This window comes from Lutjanus erythropterus, chromosome 9 (genome assembly GCF_056507025.1).
Source record: "Lutjanus erythropterus isolate fLutEry1 chromosome 9, fLutEry1.hap2, whole genome shotgun sequence".
Taxonomy (NCBI): domain Eukaryota; kingdom Metazoa; phylum Chordata; class Actinopteri; order Lutjaniformes; family Lutjanidae; genus Lutjanus; species Lutjanus erythropterus.
In genome coordinates, this window is record NC_139325.1 from 3,664,745 (window position 1) to 3,687,659 (window position 22,915).

General features: G+C 39.9%; 1 protein-coding gene across 2 annotated transcripts in view; it reads left to right on the plus strand.

Moving 5' to 3' along the window:
• Nucleotides 1–920: 920 nt before the first annotated feature.
• The window catches only part of enpp2 (ectonucleotide pyrophosphatase/phosphodiesterase 2), a 37,292-nt gene continuing 15,297 nt past the window's right edge, over nt 921–22,915 (plus strand). For both annotated transcript variants that reach the window (XM_084725963.1, XM_084725964.1), the window contains exons 1-15: nt 921–1,004; nt 2,696–2,801; nt 8,618–8,773; nt 11,602–11,727; nt 12,005–12,065; nt 12,216–12,313; nt 12,516–12,595; nt 13,059–13,178; nt 13,878–13,933; nt 19,786–19,851; nt 21,256–21,328; nt 21,437–21,545; nt 22,001–22,126; nt 22,563–22,594; nt 22,776–22,903. In XM_084725963.1, the coding sequence (XP_084582089.1) occupies nt 987–1,004; nt 2,696–2,801; nt 8,618–8,773; nt 11,602–11,727; nt 12,005–12,065; nt 12,216–12,313; nt 12,516–12,595; nt 13,059–13,178; nt 13,878–13,933; nt 19,786–19,851; nt 21,256–21,328; nt 21,437–21,545; nt 22,001–22,126; nt 22,563–22,594; nt 22,776–22,903 (1,355 nt within the window). In that variant the 5' untranslated portion in view covers nt 921–986. The remainder of the gene's footprint in view (nt 1,005–2,695; nt 2,802–8,617; nt 8,774–11,601; nt 11,728–12,004; nt 12,066–12,215; nt 12,314–12,515; nt 12,596–13,058; nt 13,179–13,877; nt 13,934–19,785; nt 19,852–21,255; nt 21,329–21,436; nt 21,546–22,000; nt 22,127–22,562; nt 22,595–22,775; nt 22,904–22,915) is intronic.

Here is a 22,915-nt window from a genome sequence, read left to right on the forward strand (position 1 = left end):
ATTATGCTGGAAAATATATTTTAAAATATCAAACTCTTTGCTATTAAAACCGTTTAACAGGCCAACCTCCTAGTGATTAAATGTTTTATTACATATAGATGTGAACTACATCAAAATATGCATTTTTAAATCATAATTCTTATTTAGTGTTGATTTAGAAGGCCTGCGAAGTTGACATATAGTTGAAACACATCTGATAATATTATTTAACAAACAAAAACAAAAATCAACAACAACAACAACACAAACCTGGTGGAGTTGACAGAAGCTTTGGACTCAACTACACTAAAACATGATTATAATCGCACATTTTTAAACCTATGTTATCAGTTAGGTACTGTTGTAGATTTTTAACACATTTTTAAGTTGTTTGACGTTGTGTTTTCCGGCGCAGAACAAGTTTGGACATTATGGAAATTTTCATCAAAAACTTAAAAAATTAGAGTGTGATTTGTCCCATTTCTCAAGAATGGGTGATACAACAAATTTGCAAGTTTAATGCAATACATAATTCCTAAGGTCAATACATGAACAATTGGAGACAATAAATTAGGGCAAGTAAGTGTCTTGCACTCTGTATCCTTGGCTGATCCGCAGTTCTTTGACTTAACACACAAACAAGCCTCCTCTGGACATGAGCCTTCACCTCCTTCCATTCCTGATACTGAACCATCATAATACATATTAAAATGGGAAAGTGACTGATCTGTGGAGCTGGTATTCTACTCCTGACACAAACTCCCCGCTGCGTTCCTTTTATATTCATCTTTCTCCCCCCTGTAAAAATCGTGGCGGAGAATAAAAGCTCTCCTCCCACCCAACACCAATAAGAATCCGGTCCGCTCCTCTCAGTCACCTCCCCCCCTCTCCCTCCTCCTCCTGTTCTCTCCAACGGTCCTCCTCTCTGGTGGTCCTCCGGTGTCAGAGTCAGCATCACTCACTCTCAGACCTACAGCACAGGACTGCGCTCGGCCCGCCAGAGGAACATGTTGCTGCTCAAACTGGTACGGTAAGAGTCCGCGTCTGCACCTCTGAGCTGTAGATCATTTCAGAATATAAACACCGCTGTGCGTAATTGCGCGCGTAATTACGCATTTAACCGTGTGTGTTTTGGTAGTTCGGTTATTCCTTGAGGCTGCAAGGACATTTTCCTGGTTTTCTTAGCTTTTTTTTGATTACCCTCCTCCTCTCCCCTCCTTCTTTCCTGCTGTTAAGCATTTGCAGAACAATTGATGATTCATTTCCAAGTGGCGAACGATTCGTCAAATTATCAAAGGCGATTGTTATGCGGATGCGGGTGGTCCCCTTTTTATTTTGAACTGGGCACCGCACCGGGCTTGACAGGTCATCGAGAAAACACAGTCAGCAAGTCAGCATGACCAGTCCCATTAAAAGAAGAGCGCTATGAATCTGTGTTTTGTTCCTCTTGCTGTGACTCTTTATTTTCCTAAATACAGCAAACTTTTGGAGAACAAGACCAGACAGTTTGAAGCATTTTGCAGTAATGACACAGAAAATGTAACATTAGGTTCACTGTTAATAGCTCAAGGACCCGGCAGTCTTTTAAAGGGACAATTCACCCCCAAATTAAAAAAGACATACTTTTTTCCCTCACCTGTAGTCAGTGGTAGAATGTAACTAATTGACATTTACTCAAGTAGGCTACTGTACTTAAGTAACAGTGAAGCACTTGTAGTTTACTCCATTTTTTCCCTCTACACTCCACTACATCATTGAAGCCAATATAATACTTATTACTCCATTTATGATTATTATACAAATTTATAGAAAATACTAGTCTAATAAATTATTGATTTTTTTTAGTATAAAATAGTTCCATCTTTTCTAGCTGCAATTTTAACCTGATGCTTACATATGAATGCATCATTAATTATAATTTAGTGATATATATTATTCTAAAATCGGATATTCTGCATGAGTGCTTTTACTTTTGGTATGTATATGTATATTTCTGACACCAATACTTACATACTTTTACCCAAGAAAGATTTTGAATGCAAGATTTTTCCTTATTAAAGAATATATACTTATACATACATACATGTACATCCACCAGATTAGAAGATAGTTTTGATGTGAGCTGCAGAGTTTTGGCTGTAGAGATGTCTGTCTTCTCTCAGATATAACAGGAATAAATGACACTTGGATTGTGGTCTGCAAAGCAAATAAAAAACATCTGACAAAAGGAAGCATGCATCTGTGGATGAAAGGCTTGTGCTTGTGACAGCGCACGGTGTAAACATTAGTGGTGTTCTCCATGTCCGAGTTGTAACATCTCATTGATGATCTCACACTTCCCTCTGCACGCTGACATCGTTGGTGGGCGTATTCGGTAGAAAGATGCGAAACACTGATGTTGACTTTTTCAAATGTATTTTTTGGTGCTTTGAGCACCACAAGCTGAGTGCAACCTCATTCCATTATTCTGGAAAGAAGGCAGACATCTCTATGGCTGATACCTCTAAAACTCTGCAACTCACACTAAAACTATTTAGATGGAAAAACAGAACAATGGGTAAGGAGGAAAATTTGTATTTTTGATCCTGATTTTGTTGTTTCTCTGTCCTTATCAGCTCTCTAATGGATGTTAAACCTCATGACCTTTGACCCATGACCCTGTGCAGTTATATAAATGATCCTTCTAATGTCAGATGTGTTCTTGTTGTTGACTCAGTGTGTTTGGATCCTGTCAGTCCTGTGTGGCACTGATGTGTGTTGGGGATTTGTGTACGACCGTCCCAGACGCTCAGGAGAGGACGGGACTTCAGCCAGGACAGAGTGTGAGTACGCTGAAAACATCTTTGAACTGCTTGACCCGGAGCTGGCAAACATTCATACAACTGAGAGGTGGCCTTGAAAAAACAAGGCCCAGAATCCCTCCCACCTTCAGGTTGGACACTCTGTAACTGAACTTCACCTCTGACCTCCTTGCAGATAGTAGGCATGAGACAAGAATGAGCCAAGTGTTGCACTGACAAGAGTAAGCAGTGGGGTTAGACTGCATTGAGACAAGTGTTAGAAGAATACCTGAAAATCCATTTATTTCTTAGCTGTGACTTTTCTGTGCTCTCATTCTGTCCCATTAGTGTCCCTCATGTATTCAAATCCAGACAATCAAATTTTGGTACTATGCTATCCTCCCATGCCCTTCTAAAAATGGTTCCACATTACCTGACGCAGGTTTCTGCATGATGATGCAGAAACATATCAACTCCCTAGGGTTGTGGAATGGGAGAGCATCAGCGCTCTAACCGCTTTTTGCTAACAGCTGAGTGGGAGTGAAAATCTGGGAAAAACACTGATGGAGTTACCATCTAATAATCTTTACATTATTTCATACAATATGTGGGTCATTCCCCTTTAATGCAAAGAAATGTGTGCTTGAAACTCCTCCTCACAGGTTCCATGTGTCTGAGCTGTTTAACTAAAGTGATTTTCCCTTTGCTGTAAAATCACTGTAATATTGTAATAATTTACAGAGCTGTGAAGAAGCATAACTATCCAGCAAGCTGTGAAAATAAGCAGAAAATGGTTTTTTTTCTGTTTCCAACCCTGTTAATTATCTTGTAACTCTTTGGATTTTTTATAGTGGAGCTGCAACCAAAGATTTAATTTAATATTGATTAATCTGCAGATTATTTTCTTGATTCACCAACTAAACATGCGGTCTATGAAATGTCAACAAATAGTGAAGACCACCTGTCCCACTTTCCCAGAGTCCAAGGTGACATCATCTTCAAATTAGGGCTGGACATTATATCAATATTAAGTCAATATCATGGTATGAAACTATATGTTATTGTCAGTTTCTTTATGTCATGATATAGCATGAGTATGGTCTTTTCCTGGTTTTAAAGCTACAGCTGACAAATGATGTTTAGTCATATTTGTGCAAACTGTCTACATCCTGAAAGTAGCACATAAGTGAAAAAATCTGGTTCATCTGGTTCCTTGTTGTGCTCCTGATGGCATTTGGAAGAATCTGCATTGCCTGAATGAAAACAACCAATCAGAGTCAGCTTCAAACTCAAAAAAATTGTGCAATGGCATCCTCCACCCCCTGAAAGAAACTAAATACATTATTTTTGTTATTTACCTAATTTACGTGTACTGGTTTTGTTTTAGCTCAGTGTGAGAGCTGTTACTGTGTTTGCTGACATTTCCCTTTGTGCTTTCTCTCCTTTGCTCTGTGTGATTACAGCTATGGGCTCCTCACACACACACACACACACACACACACACACACACACACACACACACACACACACACACACAGAGAGAGAGAGAGAGCAGAACAGAACAGAGACAGGTGAAGTCTTTACATTACTGTAAGTACAACAGAAGCTTCCCAACAAGTGTCATTTAAGAAAAGACAGACAGAATGTCGACCCCAAACCAGTGAAGCCACAACTAGCCAGCTTGAGTTAACTTCCAAAGACATGTGTTTAGCATATTGCCCCAGTTCCTGCTGCTGGTTTGGGTTTAAAGCTGGCTCTGATTTGTAGTCTTTGCCCAGGCACAGTGGATTCTTGCAAATGCCATATTATCTGTCTCATGCACTGCTGTCAGGATGTAGTGACAGTTTCAGCAAATGTGACAAAAAGATGTTTTTATAGAAGTTATCAACTGTAGCTTTAAAGTAAAGAATTGTGGTGTAATTCTGAACTAACCAGACTGTTAGAGCTGTTCTGTTACTTGTCCCGTGATGTGTGGTGTTGTCATCTTTCATAGTTTTATATCAATTAGCAATTAATGGATCATGAAAATATCTGTTGCATCCTTGAATGTTGTTTTGTGCTGCAAAATGAACAAGAACAATGCAAAGGTGCATTAAGTTTATGTGAAACTGTCTCAGAACCATGTTAACAACACACATGTGTTCAGTAAAGCAAACCCAAGAAAAAGTCACACACTTTCATTTAGTTGCCAAAGTGTCTGAGCGCCAGCCATGTGAAGTGTGTTTTGGACCTGCGCTCATGTATCTTGGCCAAGTGTAGGTAGGACATGCCTAAAGCTCCACTCCTGGTCCAACACACACACACAAAAACATCTTTAGTGCTTCTTTTCAGAGCTGAGTAAATCTTGAATCTATGTGAGATTCAACTGCAATCAGTCACCCCAGCGTCAGCCGGAGCGACACACGCCCAAACCCCGGCTGTCTGCAGGATCGCTCCTCCAAACATGAACAACATGCAATTAGATGAGGAGCAACTTTCCACATCAGCGGCTCCGCAGGAATTTCTGCTGCTCAGTTTATTTGCTGGGTTATTTTCTATATGAAGTGTCTGCCAGCGCATATGAAATGAGTGAGCAGCAGTGTGTGGAGGAGGGGGGTTACAACGGATCACTGTGACCCTCGTTGGGCAGCGTGTGCGTTTTTTTGAAGAAAGAGAGAGAGAGAGAGTGTGTTTGTGTTGCTTTACCTTGGGTCAACATTAAGAGCATTGGAGCTCATTTTTTCTCACTTTTTGCTTCCCTGGGCTGTAGGTTGTCATAGCAACAGGCCACGGCTGCAGTGCTTTCTCCAGAGTTTGGTTGCGGTTTATTTTGCTACAAATCCTGCACGAGACAAAATTTACAAATGAATGTTTGTGCACGCCATGAGTGTGAATTTGCCAGAAAATGAATACACACTGAACAAATTTTCTTCAAAGCTTCATTCACCAAAGGTTTTCAGCTATGGACCCTTTATCAAGGTGGTATCTGAAGATATTTAAAGTTTCTTTAAGGTCCATTAGTCATGATGGTGACAAAAAAATCACCACAAATCCAAAAGAAGATTGCAGTCATCTTATCAACATAGTTTTATTTGCAGAATACAAATTTTACTCTAAAATCAAGATAGTCAACATTACAAGTAGGGCTGAGTGATTTTTAAAAAATATCTAATTGTGATTATTTTGATTGGTATTGCAGCAATATTAATGATGATTTTTACATGAGAATTCCTATTTTGATTAAACATGTTAAAATGAATATGATGTGATTTTTTATTTACAGGAACCTGATTTACAATCTGATTTGTAGGACAGAACGTCTCCACAATGTTGACAAATTTTGACTTTCACAAATATTGCACCTCCTGCGATTTGAAAATTGCAGAAAGCCAGATTGTGATTTTGATAAATTTGTAATTAATTTTGCAGCTGTAATTCCAAGCAAGTTTTTGATTTGTTTTCCCAAAATATAATTCTAGGCAAACAAGTTGAAGCTCCATTTTTTTAAATTACAAAATGAAATAGCAAGTACTATGCTCTTTCAACCTGCTTCAAAACACAGTGTCCTCAAATTTCCTCCATCTCTGAATGTCGTATCTAAATGCTAACCCCAAATTCACAAAACTCTTGCACACGTGCACTTGATTCAGCGAAAAGTCAGGTGACGGAGTAAGAGCAGCAGAGTCTGCATGGTGGAGGAGGTTCTGGTGGACAAGTTAATGAGTTAATGTTGACTTTTATTTTCAGACTTTTAAACTCATTTTTTTCAGTTAAAAAAAACAAATCAGTTCTCAGTTGCAGTTTGGTTAGGTTTAAAGTCTGTGTAAGGAAAAATTGACTATTTTGCCCCCCAGCATTTCAGAGTAAAGGAAACTGCTTATTTTCAGGATTTTGAGACTTAATTTTATATACTTAGTGATTTTTAATCAGATTATTTGAAGTGGACTGTATGTATTACCTGCAGTAGATGGCAGCTGGTACACCTCCAGTTTAGAGAAGCAGCAGGAGTACTGCTGTAGGAAGCTAATGCCTTGGTCACACTGCATCACTTTCAAAGATGTCACATCACTGTGCCAGTCACACTACATAACCTTCTGTCTTGTAATTGTGAGTCTTGAAATTTGTGTGTTATTGTGTGGCTTTGATGAGTACAAACCAACCCTATAAAAAGCCAAAGTCACATCAGACAGCCTTTTTCCAACAGGAAACTGCTGTTATATAAACCAAATATTGCTCTCTCCAAAGCCACCAGACTGCTTTCACAAAAACAATAATTTTACCTCACAGAACACAGAGTTGTTGGTCTAATGCTGCCTCGATTGGTTAGTCTGTTTGTGTTATTGTGTGACTAATGTGTTTTAAAGGATTAGTTCAGATTCAATGAAGTCATATGTTACTATTTTTGTGAAAGTAGTCTGGTTGCTTTGGAGGGAGCAATACTTGGCTTATATAACGGCAGTTTCATGTTGGAAAAGGCCGTCTCATGGCAAGTTTAAGCGGTGAAAATAATCTAAATATAGCGTACATGTAAACTGCTATTTTTTTAGGTGGATAAAATATGTGTTGCTGTTGACCCTGTCCACAGCAGGGCATTACTTAACATCCTACACCGGTACTCCTGCTGCTTCTCCAAACAGGGAGTGTGTTGACTAGATAAGTACCTCATACAACCTCATTTAAAAAATCCCAAACTATCCTTTTAAATATGATTCTTATAATTCTAAAAAAAATCTGTTTTTGAAAATAAATGTGCTACCTAACGCATTTAACAGGGCTTGAAGTGGACAATTTAAAAATTGAAAATGCCACAATCCCTTTTTAGGAACAACTTAACACATGTGCTCCTGTTAGTTGACACAAAAAGACATCCACAGTTTTCACCTTTGACCTGAAGTCCACACCCACTGTGACAGAGCAGCAGTGAGTCTTCTAGGAAAGTGTGTACTGATGCTGTACCATTCTGAGTCCACGCTGCTCTGCCAACTCGCTGGGCAGCATAAATAATTTAAAGTGTAACACCTCAGTTCCCTCACATAGAGTACGTATACACACACACACACACACACACACACACACACACACATATGTCCACACAGGAACACACAAACGTGTGCTGAAAAGCTCCTGTTGGCATCCTCCGGTCTTCTCTGTGACTGAGGTTGTTTTTTCGCGGGTTAGTGGACAAGGAGCGAGTTGTTCAGACTGTAGCAGTAAGTTCACTCTGTCTCCCTCTCAGATCTGCAGGATGTCTTCAGTTAAACCAGGAGCTTCTCACACTGCATGCTGGGATCCAAACCGGTCCACCGTCCTCTGGGTCCTTCATGAAAAGAGCGTTATGTGTTGTAGAGAACCTGAGTGTCCCCATAGTCAGATAGAGTTACCACAGGAGAGGATTTAAAGTTTACTGATGCTGAATTTGACACTTAGCTTGAAGACCTTCGATCACAGTTATTATTACTTATTCTCAAGAAAAAAAATAATCACAGTAATTTTTAGTTAGCCAATCACATTATTTGTTCTTATGTCTCTTTTATGTTTCTTTTATTTTGTCTGTCTGTCTGTTTCATTATTGTAAACACAGTATCTCAAGAACGCCTGGATGGAGTTTCTTCAAATTTGGCACAAACATCCACTTGGACGCAAGAATGAACTTATTAGAACTTTTTGTTTGATATGGACGCCACTCTGCTCACACATGTGCTGCATCAGCGGGGAATCTTTTTTGTTTTTTGCACAGTTTTCAGAGTGTTTGGACAGTGTTTGGAGGCATTAAAGTGCAAAGCTGTGCAGAGCTGCTTCATCCAACAGCAGGAAATACAAGCAACATAAAAGTGTCTCTTTCGAAATACTCACTGTATCTCTGTGTCTTCGGTCCTCAGCTCGCTCTGCGTCTCACTATGTGCCGACCTCGGGCTCCTGCAGGAACAGGTGCTTTGAGCTGGTCGAGCTGGAGCCACCAAACTGTCGCTGTGACAACCTGTGTAAGACCTACAACGGCTGCTGCTCGGACTTCGATCAGCTCTGCCTCAGGACAGGTACTCCGTCCTCCTCCCTTCCTCTCTGCTAATTAGTTTGTTTCTTTCTATGCAGCTTTTTATCCCCTCTGTCTGTCTTAGTACTTTTATCTCTACAGCAAAATTTGGCTGATGAAACAAGACTTTAGACACACCAAACATTGATTTGGTGTCATTATGTGTCCTGCTATTTCTGAATTATTTTTAAAAAAGAATTATGATTTAAAGTCATGCACACCATTTAATGTATTCCTAGAGCAGAGTAGTACAGAAAAAACAGGAATAGACATATTGCTGTGATTTAGAAAAACATAAATGTCTGCCAGATTCTTGGGAGTGTGTTTGATCGAGGTTATTCCTGATGGTGCAGGTCAGGTTGATGAGGCCAAATAAAACAGTCTTAGATTTTTTTGTCATTAAACTGCAGGAAATCCTGGGACATCCGGCGTTTAATATCCATCAGGTGGTCGTCAGGTTTTTTTTTTCCCCAACAAAACAGGAAATCGGCCGTGTAATGCGACTTTTATGTGTTGCCACTACTCGGCAGTTTGTGTGTGTGAGAGAGAGAGCAAAGATAGGGCGCTCTTGACTTGAAGACTTGAAGAGGAAGCAGAAAAACACATCATGTCAATAGATCCTTAGATAAGTTTCTTTCAGTCGTGGAAAAGTAAAGTATAAAAATAAAGTATATTTAGGTTCTGAGTAATTTACTTGAATATTTCCATCTTGTGGCAGAAACACATCGCCCGCTGAGGCGCCGCAAAGTGCTAAGATGTGTCAATTCTGGAGCAAGCAGCAGCCTGGCAGAAAAAAACAGAAGCACATTTTTCATCACTGATTAACTCGTCATTCTGCTCCTCTGCTTTCTAATCATACATATGATCTTATCTTATAGAATACCTCATGAATTTACAGCTTTTTTGTGTTCCCGGATATTGAAACAACTGATAAGTATGGGGAATAAGTACAAAATTAAAAAAATATATATAACTACAAACAGCACTGACACTATTTCTAATATATGTATATATATATATATATATATATATATATATATATATGTATATATATCTTGTCATTTTTCATCATATGCAAGGAAACTCCATGAGAACAGGAGAAAGAGAGGCGAGAAATGTAAAGAGATGGAAATCATGGGATGGATATGTCATCATTTATCAGAATGAATCCTTATATCACACATAACCTATCATTTATATGATTTATAGTAGATTTACCTTTGTGTTGTCAGGACAGATTTGCTCATGCCACAGCGTGCTTTGTGTGTTCAGCCCAGTTTATTAACATGGGCGCTGAATGGAAGTAGGTAGCACCTTGGAGTGCTTCAGTATGTATTCATAAGTGGTGTAGATAGAGGTGATATACATCATTTGAAAGCTTAAAACATGTTAATTTGAGATGCAGCTCAGCAGTCTGTTTCCTTTAGTCATAAATCTGTAATAAATTTTGTTTTCTTTAAGCACTATTCACATTTTGAGTTTAGAGTGGTTTTTCACACCGCTCCATCAGGCTAAGTCAATGGCAATGCTAATGGAAGCTGACAACAAGAAGGCAGAATATGGCGTCTGCCACTTGTCACTGCAAGTCAAGCGTGACGCACTGCAAACAGAAGTTGAACTAGCCTCAACTTTTCTCAATGCTTGCCGACAATGCAGCTGACCACATTTGGCAATTGTGTAGCTGTATTACCAGTAATGTGAACATACTATAAGGGGGCTTTCACACTAGCCCAGTCCTGGCCTGTTCTAAAGTGGGCTAACCCTAACTTTAGCCTAGGGCTAGTTGGCCCTGCTCTAGAGCAGGCTTAGCCCTGAGTTTGCAGGGTTATCACCTGAAAATTGACTAAACCCGGGGCTAAAAACTACTAGTGTGAAACAGGGCTAAAAGAGCGGAGAAGTCACAGAACATTCTAAAATGTTCACATCAGTTGATGGACCAATTGACGCTGGGCTAGTACAAGTACAGTGATAATCACATAGCCCTGTGCTGAGCTTAACCCTGGCCCAACAATATGTGTGTGAAAAGGTGCTATATCAGCCCAAGATGAACTCTTAGCAAAGGGTTAAGGATAGCCCAGGGCTAAGAATACACAGTGTGACAACCCTGGGCTAGTAGAAGTGCAGTGTGAATCATATTACCATGTGCTTTGCTTAACCCCAGCTTTACAATGTGTGTGTGGGGTCTAAGTTAACCATTGAGCCAAAGTCTCGTTATTTTGTATTTTTTGAGCCCTTTAATCAAGACTTACAAAAATCTAGATATCATTTTTAAGCCTGATTGTCCAGCTGCACACTTTAATTGTATGAGCTGGCAACGAGCCATGGTCTTTATGCGATTTCTTACTTGTTATGTAAGCGGTGCTGCTTGTTTGTTGCTGTTTCTTCCTGTCCACGTGTTGCCTTCTCTCTCACTGCCTGTCAACATCCCCCCCTGCTACTTCCAGTGTTGGTGGTCTGATTTGATGTTCTCTCCTTCAGCCTGGTGGTCTTTGGTTCACCACTGCCTCACCGCTCTAACCCTCCCCGTGCCTCAAAATCATGATATACTGGCTAATACTCAGTTCTTTACCCTGACTGTGTCAAACCCTACTTTAAGCTATAGCTGTCATCTGGTGTTCCCATCTTGAGAATTTATGTTTGTCCCAAACTGTGGAGTGCTCAGCTGTAAAGCAGCAGCCAAACCACTGTTCCATTAATATATCAGCTTTCATTTCTCACTGCTTGCGGTTTTCAGATTTGGTTTTGGAGTCTACAGCTTTTACACCCTGCTGGTTTGTATATGAACATCTTGTATTCTTTGATCTGAAGCCCCTGCTGTGTTCCTGTATACAGAGGGCGGTTATGAGTGCAGTAAAGATCGGTGTGGGGAGACTCGAAATGAACAACATGCCTGCCACTGCTCCGATGACTGTCTGGCCAGAGGAGACTGTTGTACCAACTACAAGACACTGTGTAGAGGTTTGCAACTTTGAATGTCCTCAAAAATATGTTTTTCTTCTTTTTCCTGCAGTTGAATGAGCTTTACTGTACAGAACGACTTGCAGAGTCTGACAGTAGATGGATGTTTTCGCATTCATCTGCTGAAAGTAGAAAGTTTCTATGTGCTCACTGAAAATCCCATTTTTATATAGATACAAATTAATATTCCAAGTAAAGCAATTTGTACACGTTAAAACAGTGGTTTTCCAACTGGGGTCTCTGTCTCTCACTGCCTCCTCTGATCATGTTCTTTCAGGAGACACTTCATGGCTGCAGGATGAGTGTGAGGAGATCAAGACAGCTGAATGTCCTGCTGGGTACGTTCTCATCTGAACAGATCAATCAATCAAATGTCTTTCATCAAAAGCCATGGTGTAGGCATTCTCTCATTTCACCAATGGGCAGTTTGTTTCCTCTTTAAAACCATTTTTAAATCTTATATCTTTGTGATATTTGTGTGTGTGCAGGTTTGTGCGACCTCCACTCATCATGCTGTCAGTGGATGGATTTCGAGCTTCTTATGTGAAGAGAGGAAACACTGTCATACCCAACATCGAGAGACTAAGTAAGACCTGGATGGGGCTGTGAGAGAGATTTGGTTTAGCTATATGATCTGATCTCTGCATTCTTCCTTGGGCAAGAGGGAAGACTATGTTGATGTGATGATTTATGGCGTCATGGGCATCAGTAGGAAATCAACAATTGATTGGTGTTATTATTAGGTGTCAGTGTTGTACTGGTTTTCTTTTCTCTGTTTTCCTTTTCAGGAACATGTGGAACCCATGCTCCGTACATGAGGCCTGTTTACCCCTCCAAAACTTTCCCCAACCTCTACTCACTGGCTACGGTAGGTCACAGACACATTGGTGTTGTCATCCACAGGTTGTTGGTTGTCAGAACATCTGATATCTTTGACTTGGAATAACAAAAAGGACGCATGACCTGTTTTTGTCACCAGTGTAGGATAGGGTAGACGGTAAGGCAGAGGATAGAGGGTGCAGGGTAGGGTAGAGGGTAGAGAGTACAGGGTGGGGTCGGGTAGAGAGTACAAGGTAGGGTAGGGTAGAGGGTAGGTTAGGATGAGGTAGAGGGCACAGGGCAGGGTAGAGGGAAGTAGAGCATACTGGGTATGGTAGGGTACAGGTTAGGGTAGGGTAAAAGGTATGGTAGAATAAGGACTGAGGGCAGGGTAAAATGTCAATATACAGTCCACCACTGGAAATGAGATGCAGAGAAAAAAAAGACCGATCAAGTTATTAAGTGGTAAATATTACTGTCTTACGCATAATCTCAACTTGAATCTCTCTCAGGGTCTCTACCCAGAGTCTCATGGTATTGTTGGCAACTCCATGTATGACCCAGTGTTTGATGCCACCTTCACCCTGAGAGGCAAAGAGAAACTCAACCATCGCTGGTGGGGAGGACAGCCAGTAAGTACTGTCTCTTCTCTTCTCTTCTCTTCTCTTCTCTTCTCTTCTCTTCTCTTCTCTTCTCTTCTCTTCTCTGGCTTTGAACGTTAGTGTTTTTTAAAATCATCTGATGGGTTACAGATCAGAGGCCAACAAAGGCAGGAAATACTTTTCTTTTGAAGCCAACTACAGTAGAAATGGCAGGAGGCTGATCCAACAAACCAAGTCTGATAGACTTTATTATCCAGTGATCACCAACAGATGTTAATATGGGATTATGAAACTTGGGGTTGGGGTGGGGTCACTTTTAGTTCTTGTAAGGCCAAAGCTTTAACATCAAATAGTCAGGCAGTCTTCAGAACTTTAGGTTGTATGATTTTACTTAAAGAGCGAAACTGCGCATGGATTTCATTTGTTGCCAAACTGAGCAAATAGAATACTGAGTTGAAAAGACTTGACAAACAGCAACAAAACCACCCTCCTGTATTTTTTTTTTGTATCAATTGGAATAACAGGAATTGGTCTGTGCCCATACACCCACACACAGTGGGATATCCTTCTTGCCGCAATGTACTGTATTGTACTGCACTGTACTGTGCACCATGACCTTGGTTTTCTCGTGCTCATGTTTTTGTTTGTGTCCAGGGTAACACTCCAGTAGTATCCTACTAAACTATGTCAGCCTGATAAGATAATAAGACTGTACTGTTTGTCTCCTAGATCTGGATCACGGCGCAAAAACAGGGAGTGAAGGCTGCCACCTTCTTCTGGCCTGTGTAAGTCTACATTTGCAGCTTTCAGCTTCAAAATATTTCCCTGAATATACTTCACAGTTCACAGTTGGTGCTCTGCATAAGACCAGCCTTCACAAATCAATAGTTCCTTTTATTTTTTTAATACTTTAGTAGTATTATTTTCTTTGTTATTGATGTATTTTTCTATTTAATTAAAACTTCCTAATAATATGACAATGTAGAATTTATTTGTACAGAAAATCTACAGAAAATACCTCCACACCCAAAAGAGATATTCAACATCCCAAATCCTCAATTTGAAAACTATATATATTATTGTATCCAACAGATTTTATGTATGCATTTCAATGCATACAAACATATGACCGCGACTAAACAACAAAAAAGTAAAATATATCTATATATCTACTCCACACAAACAGTGTTTGTGTAACAGTGCTTCACGCTTTTTTCAGAGTACCTCAATTGAGAAGATTTTTCAATCTGGTAACACTTTTTATAAATACTCATACAGCACTCAAACATATTATAATGCTCATGCATATTTATAATGCTTTATAACTAAATCATAACACCGTATAAATGCCAATATTCAATGATATCTCTTTAATTACTTCACTTAAAGCACCCAGTGACCACTTAGAGTAACTTATAACCACAGACAAAAAATGTCAGTGACCAGTAATTATGAGGTATTATGATACCTGCACTTATAAGTCATTATAAAATACTTCATAATCTGTTATAATTATTGTTTTAAAGCATTATGAATATGTATGAGTGCTTAAAACTATAATTATACAACACTATAAGAATATTAATGTTTTGTAAGTATGTTTATGATGCATTATAGACATGAGCAGTGTTACCATTTATTCTTTAGGGACTGTATGAAAATTATTTTTTGGTGGGAGGGGTTCAGAAAAGGGGGATGGTTATAGATTTTTCTTTTTATTGAAGGAAGGGTTGTAAAAAACATTTTGGGGGCTGGAGCCAGATCTCCTATCATACAGCAGCTTCCTTCTGTCTCTTTCCACTGCATATTAGCAGAAAGCAAAAGTGCAGTAAATGTATTAACACATCATGTACATGTATCATATAAAGTGACAGGGAGAGGTCATTTTTCAAAGAAAATATTAATACTGCTGGAGAAGGTCTTGCTTTTGACAAAAGTGAATCAAAATATTAAACCTCCCTCCCTATGGCAATCATTTTGGTACAGTCCTTTAATTGTCCTCATAATCAAACCTCACTTGCTGCCTTTTGCAGGCAGCTCAGATGTCAGCTTCATTTCACCGACAGTCACACCAACATGAGCTCAGTGTCTTGCTCATGGAAATCACAGCTGTGCAATAACAGCCTCTCCTCGCTGCATCACCCCCGTCTCTTGAGACGGCATGATTTTAAGCTTCTGATGCAGTTATAGTACACTACATCTAAACTGTGTTTTCTTTGGTCTGAGCTGTTCTGGAATAGTTTCCTTTGGCATTTTAATATTTGTTCATGTTGCCCTGATAAGCGAATCACAGATTGTAAACAAAACTCACAGGGGGTCATCTGTAGCTTGTTTAATATACTGAATGTACTACTTGTTATGATTTTTCTACTCTGGCACCAGGTAGGAAACCAAACCATAAACTGACAAAAATGATCACTGTGACCTATATTGATATTGGAGGCTTTACAAGAGTAATGTCTGCCAATCAGATGGCAACATCAGTGTCTTCATACCTGTACCTATGCTGATTTGGATACTAATTGAAGTGCACTGCAGGTTACTTGTAGCCGGGGAACCAGAAGAATCTGTGAGCTCATGTTTCATTTGCTCTGGCAGATATTCCTGAACACGCTCCCGTTCAGACAGATTTCCACCTGTCCTGACTCTTTTCAGTCAGTCAGAACCTTCTAATTAATATGAGGTGTGTTTGATATGATAACTGACAGAGAAGCGTTACCAGTCCAAAATTGCAAAGTCACATGTCTGAAATCAGACTCTGAAACTAGGCAGTGCTGATCGAATATGAATCAAGCTTCTGTTACTGCACTGGCTGTTTCATCCTGAAATGTTTTCAGAAACACATTTTGGTGAGCTGTAATTTGAGAAGGTTTGTCACCAGGCCACCATTTTTTCCCTGTGTGAAAACAGACCAAGCACTGACCCAACTTGCATACTTAACTCAGTGCTACGTTGCAAGTTTGATTATGGGATCATTTTGGAACCATTTGTAGTTACTTGCATTACTCACACAAGTGTGTTCATTCACCCCAAACAGGCAGTCGTAAGCTAATGAGCAACATGCTAACAGCCGTTCGTAACACGTTCATGACATTACTTTAAAATACATTTCTCCTCCGGTCTGCAGACAACATGGACAAAAGGACTAATTAGATTACAGTAAACACTCGAGCAAGTCGCCTCCTGTGTGCGTCTCTGCTGCAGACAGGTTGAGAAGTGAGAGTGAGGATAAATCCACTTTTTAATCCCAAAAGTTAAAAAAAACGGGTGAACGGGTCTGTGACTCCTCCATGGGTCACTGCTACTGACAGGTTGAGAAGCAAGAGTGAAGATAAATCCACTTTTTAATCCCAAGAGTTTGAAAGATAAACTCTGAGCTCTCCTCCTGCCAGTAAAAGAATCTGCATTGGAGCAAAATCAGTGTGATGCTGGTGTTTCTTCCTCCAGAAGCTCCGGTCTGTCCCCGGCTTTCCTTTTCAGAACTCCCCAGCTTTAAGCAGCTCTCTTTTGGGTGTTTGCCTCAGCTGCACCCCAGTCCTCTCCACATAACATTCAGTAGAAGCCCTGCAATAGACGCATATTTTTTGCTCAAGATGAATAGTTTCAATTCGCACAAATACATAAGAAAGTGTTTGTGTCGTATCATTTGCATTGCCTGGCATGAATAATGCAAATTCCGCGTTTATTTGTGTCCTTACATTAACTTTGTATGTACTCTACTCACACAAAAAATTCTATTTGCTTTCTACATGAAAACACATAGGTCTATCCATTTGCATCCAGGCACATTTTGGTCTGCACCTGTTATTAATGGCCTTAGAAAATTGAAAATGAACTGTGAGATTCCAGACTAATTTGTCTAACTAATTAGTCTGATGATGCCAGGCTAGGTTACTTGGAGTCTGGTCAAGGTACAGAGAAGTTCCCCTTGTGCCCATGTGACATTGCTCTTATCCAAAACAAACAGAACTAAATAGTAAAGGTCAGTGTTAATTTGCCTTAAGGACTGCAGATGCATTATCCTTAACTGATAATTTAGGGACTGTAAATGATTTGGTGTTGAAAATCATCAGAACATGCCCGCTCATGTTCCTGCTGCTCACTCAGGCTGCGGCGCTAAACCTGCAGCCTGTGGAACACAAAGCAGCCCACATCTATCAGCACAGAGAAGGCTTTGATGGAGTGGGAGGCAGATCTCAGCAGAGGGATGGCGTTGGGCCTGTTTTTATAGCAATTTGTGCAAATGGGCCTGTTTACATTATGCAGGATTCCTCTGTGGACCGGGGTCGCAGACGTACCACTCTGGAGAACCATGGGGGCCAGAGTGTGGTTTTCAGTGCTTTTCTTGCACTTGGCAATGACAGAGGTGTGTGAGAAAATATGGAGAAAGAGACAGTACAAGGACAGATGCTAATATTCTTAGACATTGTCCCCACAGGCCAACAAGCCCCTAAATTTGGTGGCCAAAGTACATTTTTTGTAGCTTAGCATCATCAGACTAATTCTCAGATGTGAAACAGTTGGGGACGTCTTAGTTCATTTTTGATTTCCATGGGGCATTATCAACTTGCACTGGTCAATATGCCTCTGGAGTACAACAAACGATCAGAGCAACAAAATGTGTGATGTAGTGGTGTTTGGTCCATTTCCAAGCATGGCATCAATGGCGGTCGCCTGCATTCTCCTGTTACAACTAAAAAGTGCACTAACTGAAATATGTGTCTGAAAACATCTGAAGCGAGACATAGACTATACAGTAACAGAATCTTGATTCAGCGCAGCCTAGTTTGACAGTTCAATCTGAGTTTTGTGAGCCTGAGGCATTGTAGTGGACAGACCTGCTGACTGAATGCAATTGGATAGACCTACAAACAATCAGAGGCAGTGCAGAGCAGGGACACATGTGACTTTTCAAATCTGGGCCGATGACGCTCCTCTGTCAGTCATTGTATAAAACCCACCCCATTTTTAATAAATGGTTGTGATTGGCCCAACTGGATCCAAGGCTGGTGGAATTCTGCAGGATTAATGTCAATTCCTTAGACGCTAGAGTGAAAGTCTGCGCTGACATTCCTGAGAAATACTTTTAATACACCCACACAGGTCGAAGGTTGATATTGGTATTTGCATATATGTTGTCCAAACTTGTTTACAGAAAAAATTTGCAGATTTTTGTCAAATTTACTTATTTAGTTTTTTTTTTCAGTTTAATAGGCAGCATTTTATGTATGTTTTATCATTTTTCCTAATTCATTCATATTTGTGTTTTTTACATTTATATTAAGGTCCATGTAAAAGAAAAAGGGAATTTTTCTTCTTAACATAAGCCAGTGATGTGCTAGAGCCATGGTCCCCCAACACTATATAAGCTCCACAAACTGACACACAAGTGACACCGCCTCCCCCTCCCCTCACCCTCCCTAACTGACTGTTAGGGAGGATGAGGGGAGGGGGAACGTACCTTCAGTGACTCTGTCAGTCCAAATCAACCCAGCAGTTCACTTCAGCTCACTTCAGTTCCAACAACCCGACACAGAAGAAAAAAATACCATCCTGTCACCGTCCTCTGGCTCTGGTGGCTCAAACATGTCTGGACATGTCCACTAAAGCTGCTAGACATAGTGTCCATGTTTCAGGTTATAGTGGTGTTTGACACTGAGACAGCGGAGTGGCCATGCCTTCAGCGTTTCAGAGCAGAGATAACTGCTCATTTGTTCATAATTTCAAGACTTAATCTTATAAACACTTATTGTTGCTTTATTGTATGCATAATTTTGGAATCCATCTGGTATCGATGTATTGGTTCTGACATCCCTAATATACATAAATAAAGAATATTGACTGATATATAGATATCAGAATTTAACTCCCTAATATTGGCATCGGCCCCAAAAGTCCAATATTGGTTGTGCTCTAGATACAACACAGTACATAGTTTAGTGTCACAGTACCACTGCGGGATTGGCATGGTAATGGGGACCAGGGGCTGTTGTTGAATGGCTGACTGGTTGAAGGTCTGTGTCAGGTTCAGCTTTCTGTGAGGTCCCTTCCCCCGAAACCACAAGCAAAGAACATGGAGGACAGGAAGAAGACAGGCGAGGAAAAAAAGTGAGAGTATATAAAACAGAACATTTAACTGAAAGTGTGAACGTAGACCAAAGTACAGACAGGGAGCAAAAAGTGGAGAGAGAGAGAGAAGCCTGCTGTCAAGTGTTAACACAGTGTAACCGCACCTTCTTGTTCCTCCATGCTGCCCCCCACTGCCTCATACATCAAGCCCCGTTCCGGGCCTCGGTCCTGGGCTTGATGGTTGACAGCTGTGGACTGTATGACAGCCAGCAGCATGGTTGGTGGCCTCATCACTACACAGGCAGCATAAAGACTGCCTTTGACGTTTAACACTCAGGAGGCTTTAAATTTGTTCTACTAAAACCCTCAACTTTATGAGGCTCTTTGAGAGTTAAAGGACCAGTTTGGCGTTTTAATGGTTTAATGGTTCAAAAAGGGGACAGCGGACCAGAATCTGAGTCTATTATTGTAACTCAGTCTTAAGTCGTTGCCTTGTTTCTCACTTGCAGCTATGGTTTTCAGATGTTAACCATCTTCGTCATTTTGTGTATGTGTATTTGCGTTCCAGTGCCATCCCACTGGAGAGGCGGATACTGACCATGCTGCAGTGGCTCCATCTTCCTGAAGGGGAGAGGTGACATCAGTTTTTCCTTGTTTGTCTGCTTTACATTGTCTTTCATCTTAATCTGTTCACAACTTAGCAAAAGTGGGAACAGAGCAGTTTTACCATATCTGATTAAATGGGGAATCTGTAATAAAGTTCCTGTAATAAATGAGAAAATGACCATGATATGTCATCAGAGATCAAGGAAACATACTAAGTTGAAATACTCACTGCTATGCCAACAACACTCTGGCTGTGGCGTCCCACTTTTCTTTTCTGGACCTGTTTCACATCAATTAGAGTTCAAATTAATACCAAATATTCGCAGAATAAGTGTCTGTTTGTGAGAAATCATTAATAATCATTTAAAAAGAATAAAATAATAAGAAAATAAATGCAGCTTCCCCCTGCGTTGCAGAAAAACAAATTATTGAGTCAATATTTCTGTCAGTTTTAGACCATGGCGATGTCATTTATAGGCATGCTGCCTCCTCTACACTTAAATCCTTAGATTCAGTTTATCACTGTGCTCTACGCTTCATTACTGGTGATGCTTATGGTACTCACCATTGCATCCTGAATGAGAAGGCTGGCTGGTCTTCCCTGTCAGAGAGATGAAACAGACATTAGTACCTATTCATTTATAAAGCCCTTATTGGTAAATTACCACTTTATATTTCATCTCTCCTTGTCCTGTCAGTCAGCACTTACAAAACTCGGTGTTATGATGGTCTCACACTTCATGTACCCAAAGTCTGGAATAGGCTGCAGAGTACCTTAAAAAAAACAAAGTCTTGTTAGTTTCCTGCAATATAAAAATATTATTTTAATTTACTATTATTTCCTGTTTAATATAGCATCTATAGCTCCAACTCACTATTTTGACAGCAGTACTCATATTCCATGTGCAATTGTTACATATTGCTCCTTTAAGTAGCTGTTGGGAGTTAATAATATTTCAATCCAGTACCACCCCTGGATGTTCAGAATTAATATGAGAGTGTATTCATTGAGTGTGTTCATTCCCAGTTTGTTTGAGTGCGACACCTTTACATTATTAACATCATTCCTCATTTGAGCTGAAAATCCTGAAATAAAGCTCTCATTAAAAGCAGACCTGTTCTATTCCAAGTGTCAAAAATGAAATTAGGAAGTGCCCTGGTAGTCAAATGGTTAAGGTGCATAACTGTAATGCCCCTTTTGTTGCGTGTCCTATCCCCTTTATCTCCTGTCTGCCACTTAACTATCATCTATAAATTAAAGGGATAGTTTGGATGCCTTGAAGTGAGGTTGTATGAGGTACTTATCCATAGTGAGTGTGTTACCTACAGTAGATGGTGTTTCACTGTAAAACATAGTAAAGTGATTAGTAATTATTACAATCGTTGCAACTACCACAAACACATCTCTAATGTGATGTGTGTCTTGTTTCAGGCCCTACGTTTATGCCATGCACTCTGAACAACCAGACACATATGGACACAAAATGGGGCCCATGAGCACAGAAGTGAGTACCATCTGCATCTATACATGTGCATACATTTGTCCGTGTGTGTGTGTATGTGTGTGTGTGTGTGTGTTGTGTATAGACTTTGGTTCCTGTTGTGTGTTTCAGTTGAACAACCCTCTGAGGGTGATAGACAGAATTGTTGGCCAACTGATGGACGGACTTAAACAGATGAAATTGCACCGCTGTGTCAACATCATCCTGGTGGGGGATCATGGTACAGACACACACACACACACACACACACACACACACACACACACACACACACACACACACACACACCAGTACAAACACACTCAATGTTCCTGTGCCCTCCCATTTTGTTGTTTCTCTCTAAAAACAACAAAAAATAATTTGAATGGCCCTAAAAACTTTCTTTGATCACAAAGCGTAATTCTGTACTTTATCAGTGAATTGTATGAACTGTAGTTCATACAATTCACTGATTAAGTAATTATTTTGAAATACTGCGTTATTATTTTCAGAAAGTTTATTATTTTGAGACACTAACTCAAGATATGGGGCAATAGTTACATCTTACATTTTCCTTCATAACTTACAGACAACTTGAAATATGCAAGTCATTGTTTGACATGAGAAACATATATTCGTTATAGGTTTCACTAGCCAGTCACACACACTTTCACTAACCCTCCTGTGTGTTGTCAGGTATGGAAGAGGCCCACTGTGATCGCACAGAGTTCCTCAGTAACTACATGACCAACATTGATGACATCATCCTCATCCCCGGGTCTCTAGGCAGAATACGCTCGAGATACCCCAACAATCCTAAATGTGAGAGACCAAGAGAAAAGCTCATAATTGACTTTTTTTCATCATTGACTTTTTGCTGAGATACTTCATCCTCTATTTGTTTCTGTTTTTTAAAATGTTTTTTGTTAATATTCACAGGCATTCTATTATTATTATTATTATTATTATTATTACTATTATTCAGGCCCTCTTATTCATGCAGACCTTTAACTTTTTACCTTCATCATCAAACATGACACAATCATTTGTTGGCAAGAAAAAAAAAAGCTTCTGGTCTGGTCACTGGTACCATGTACAGTACTTACTCTACAATGGTTACACACTGTAGCCATGGTACAACTTAGCCTTATTTTTTGTTGTTTCTGTAAATTATACATTTTGTTCAGACATAATGCCTACATTCATTTGCAATTATTTGCAACAGTTTTCCCTTCCCTGACCATTGTTCTTTTTTCAGATGATCCCAAGGCTGTTGTTGCAAATCTAACAGTAAGTATTGATGATGAAAAATACTTGTGTGAACTTAAAAAGAACTGATGGTGAATTTTCTAAAACTTAAGAAGAAGAAGAAGAAGAAGAAGAAGAAGAAGAAGAGAATTATACTATTGAAGTACAAAAAAGGTTGGGACCTGCAATACTGGGTGTTGATCTGTCTTCTTCTTTGTTCCAGTGTAAGAGGGTAGACCAGCACTTTAAGCCGTACCTGAAGCAGCAACTGCCCAAGAGACTGCACTATGCCAACAACCGACGCATTGAAGAGATTCACCTGCTGGTGGAGAGGAAGTGGCATGTTGCCAGGTACAGTAGCTG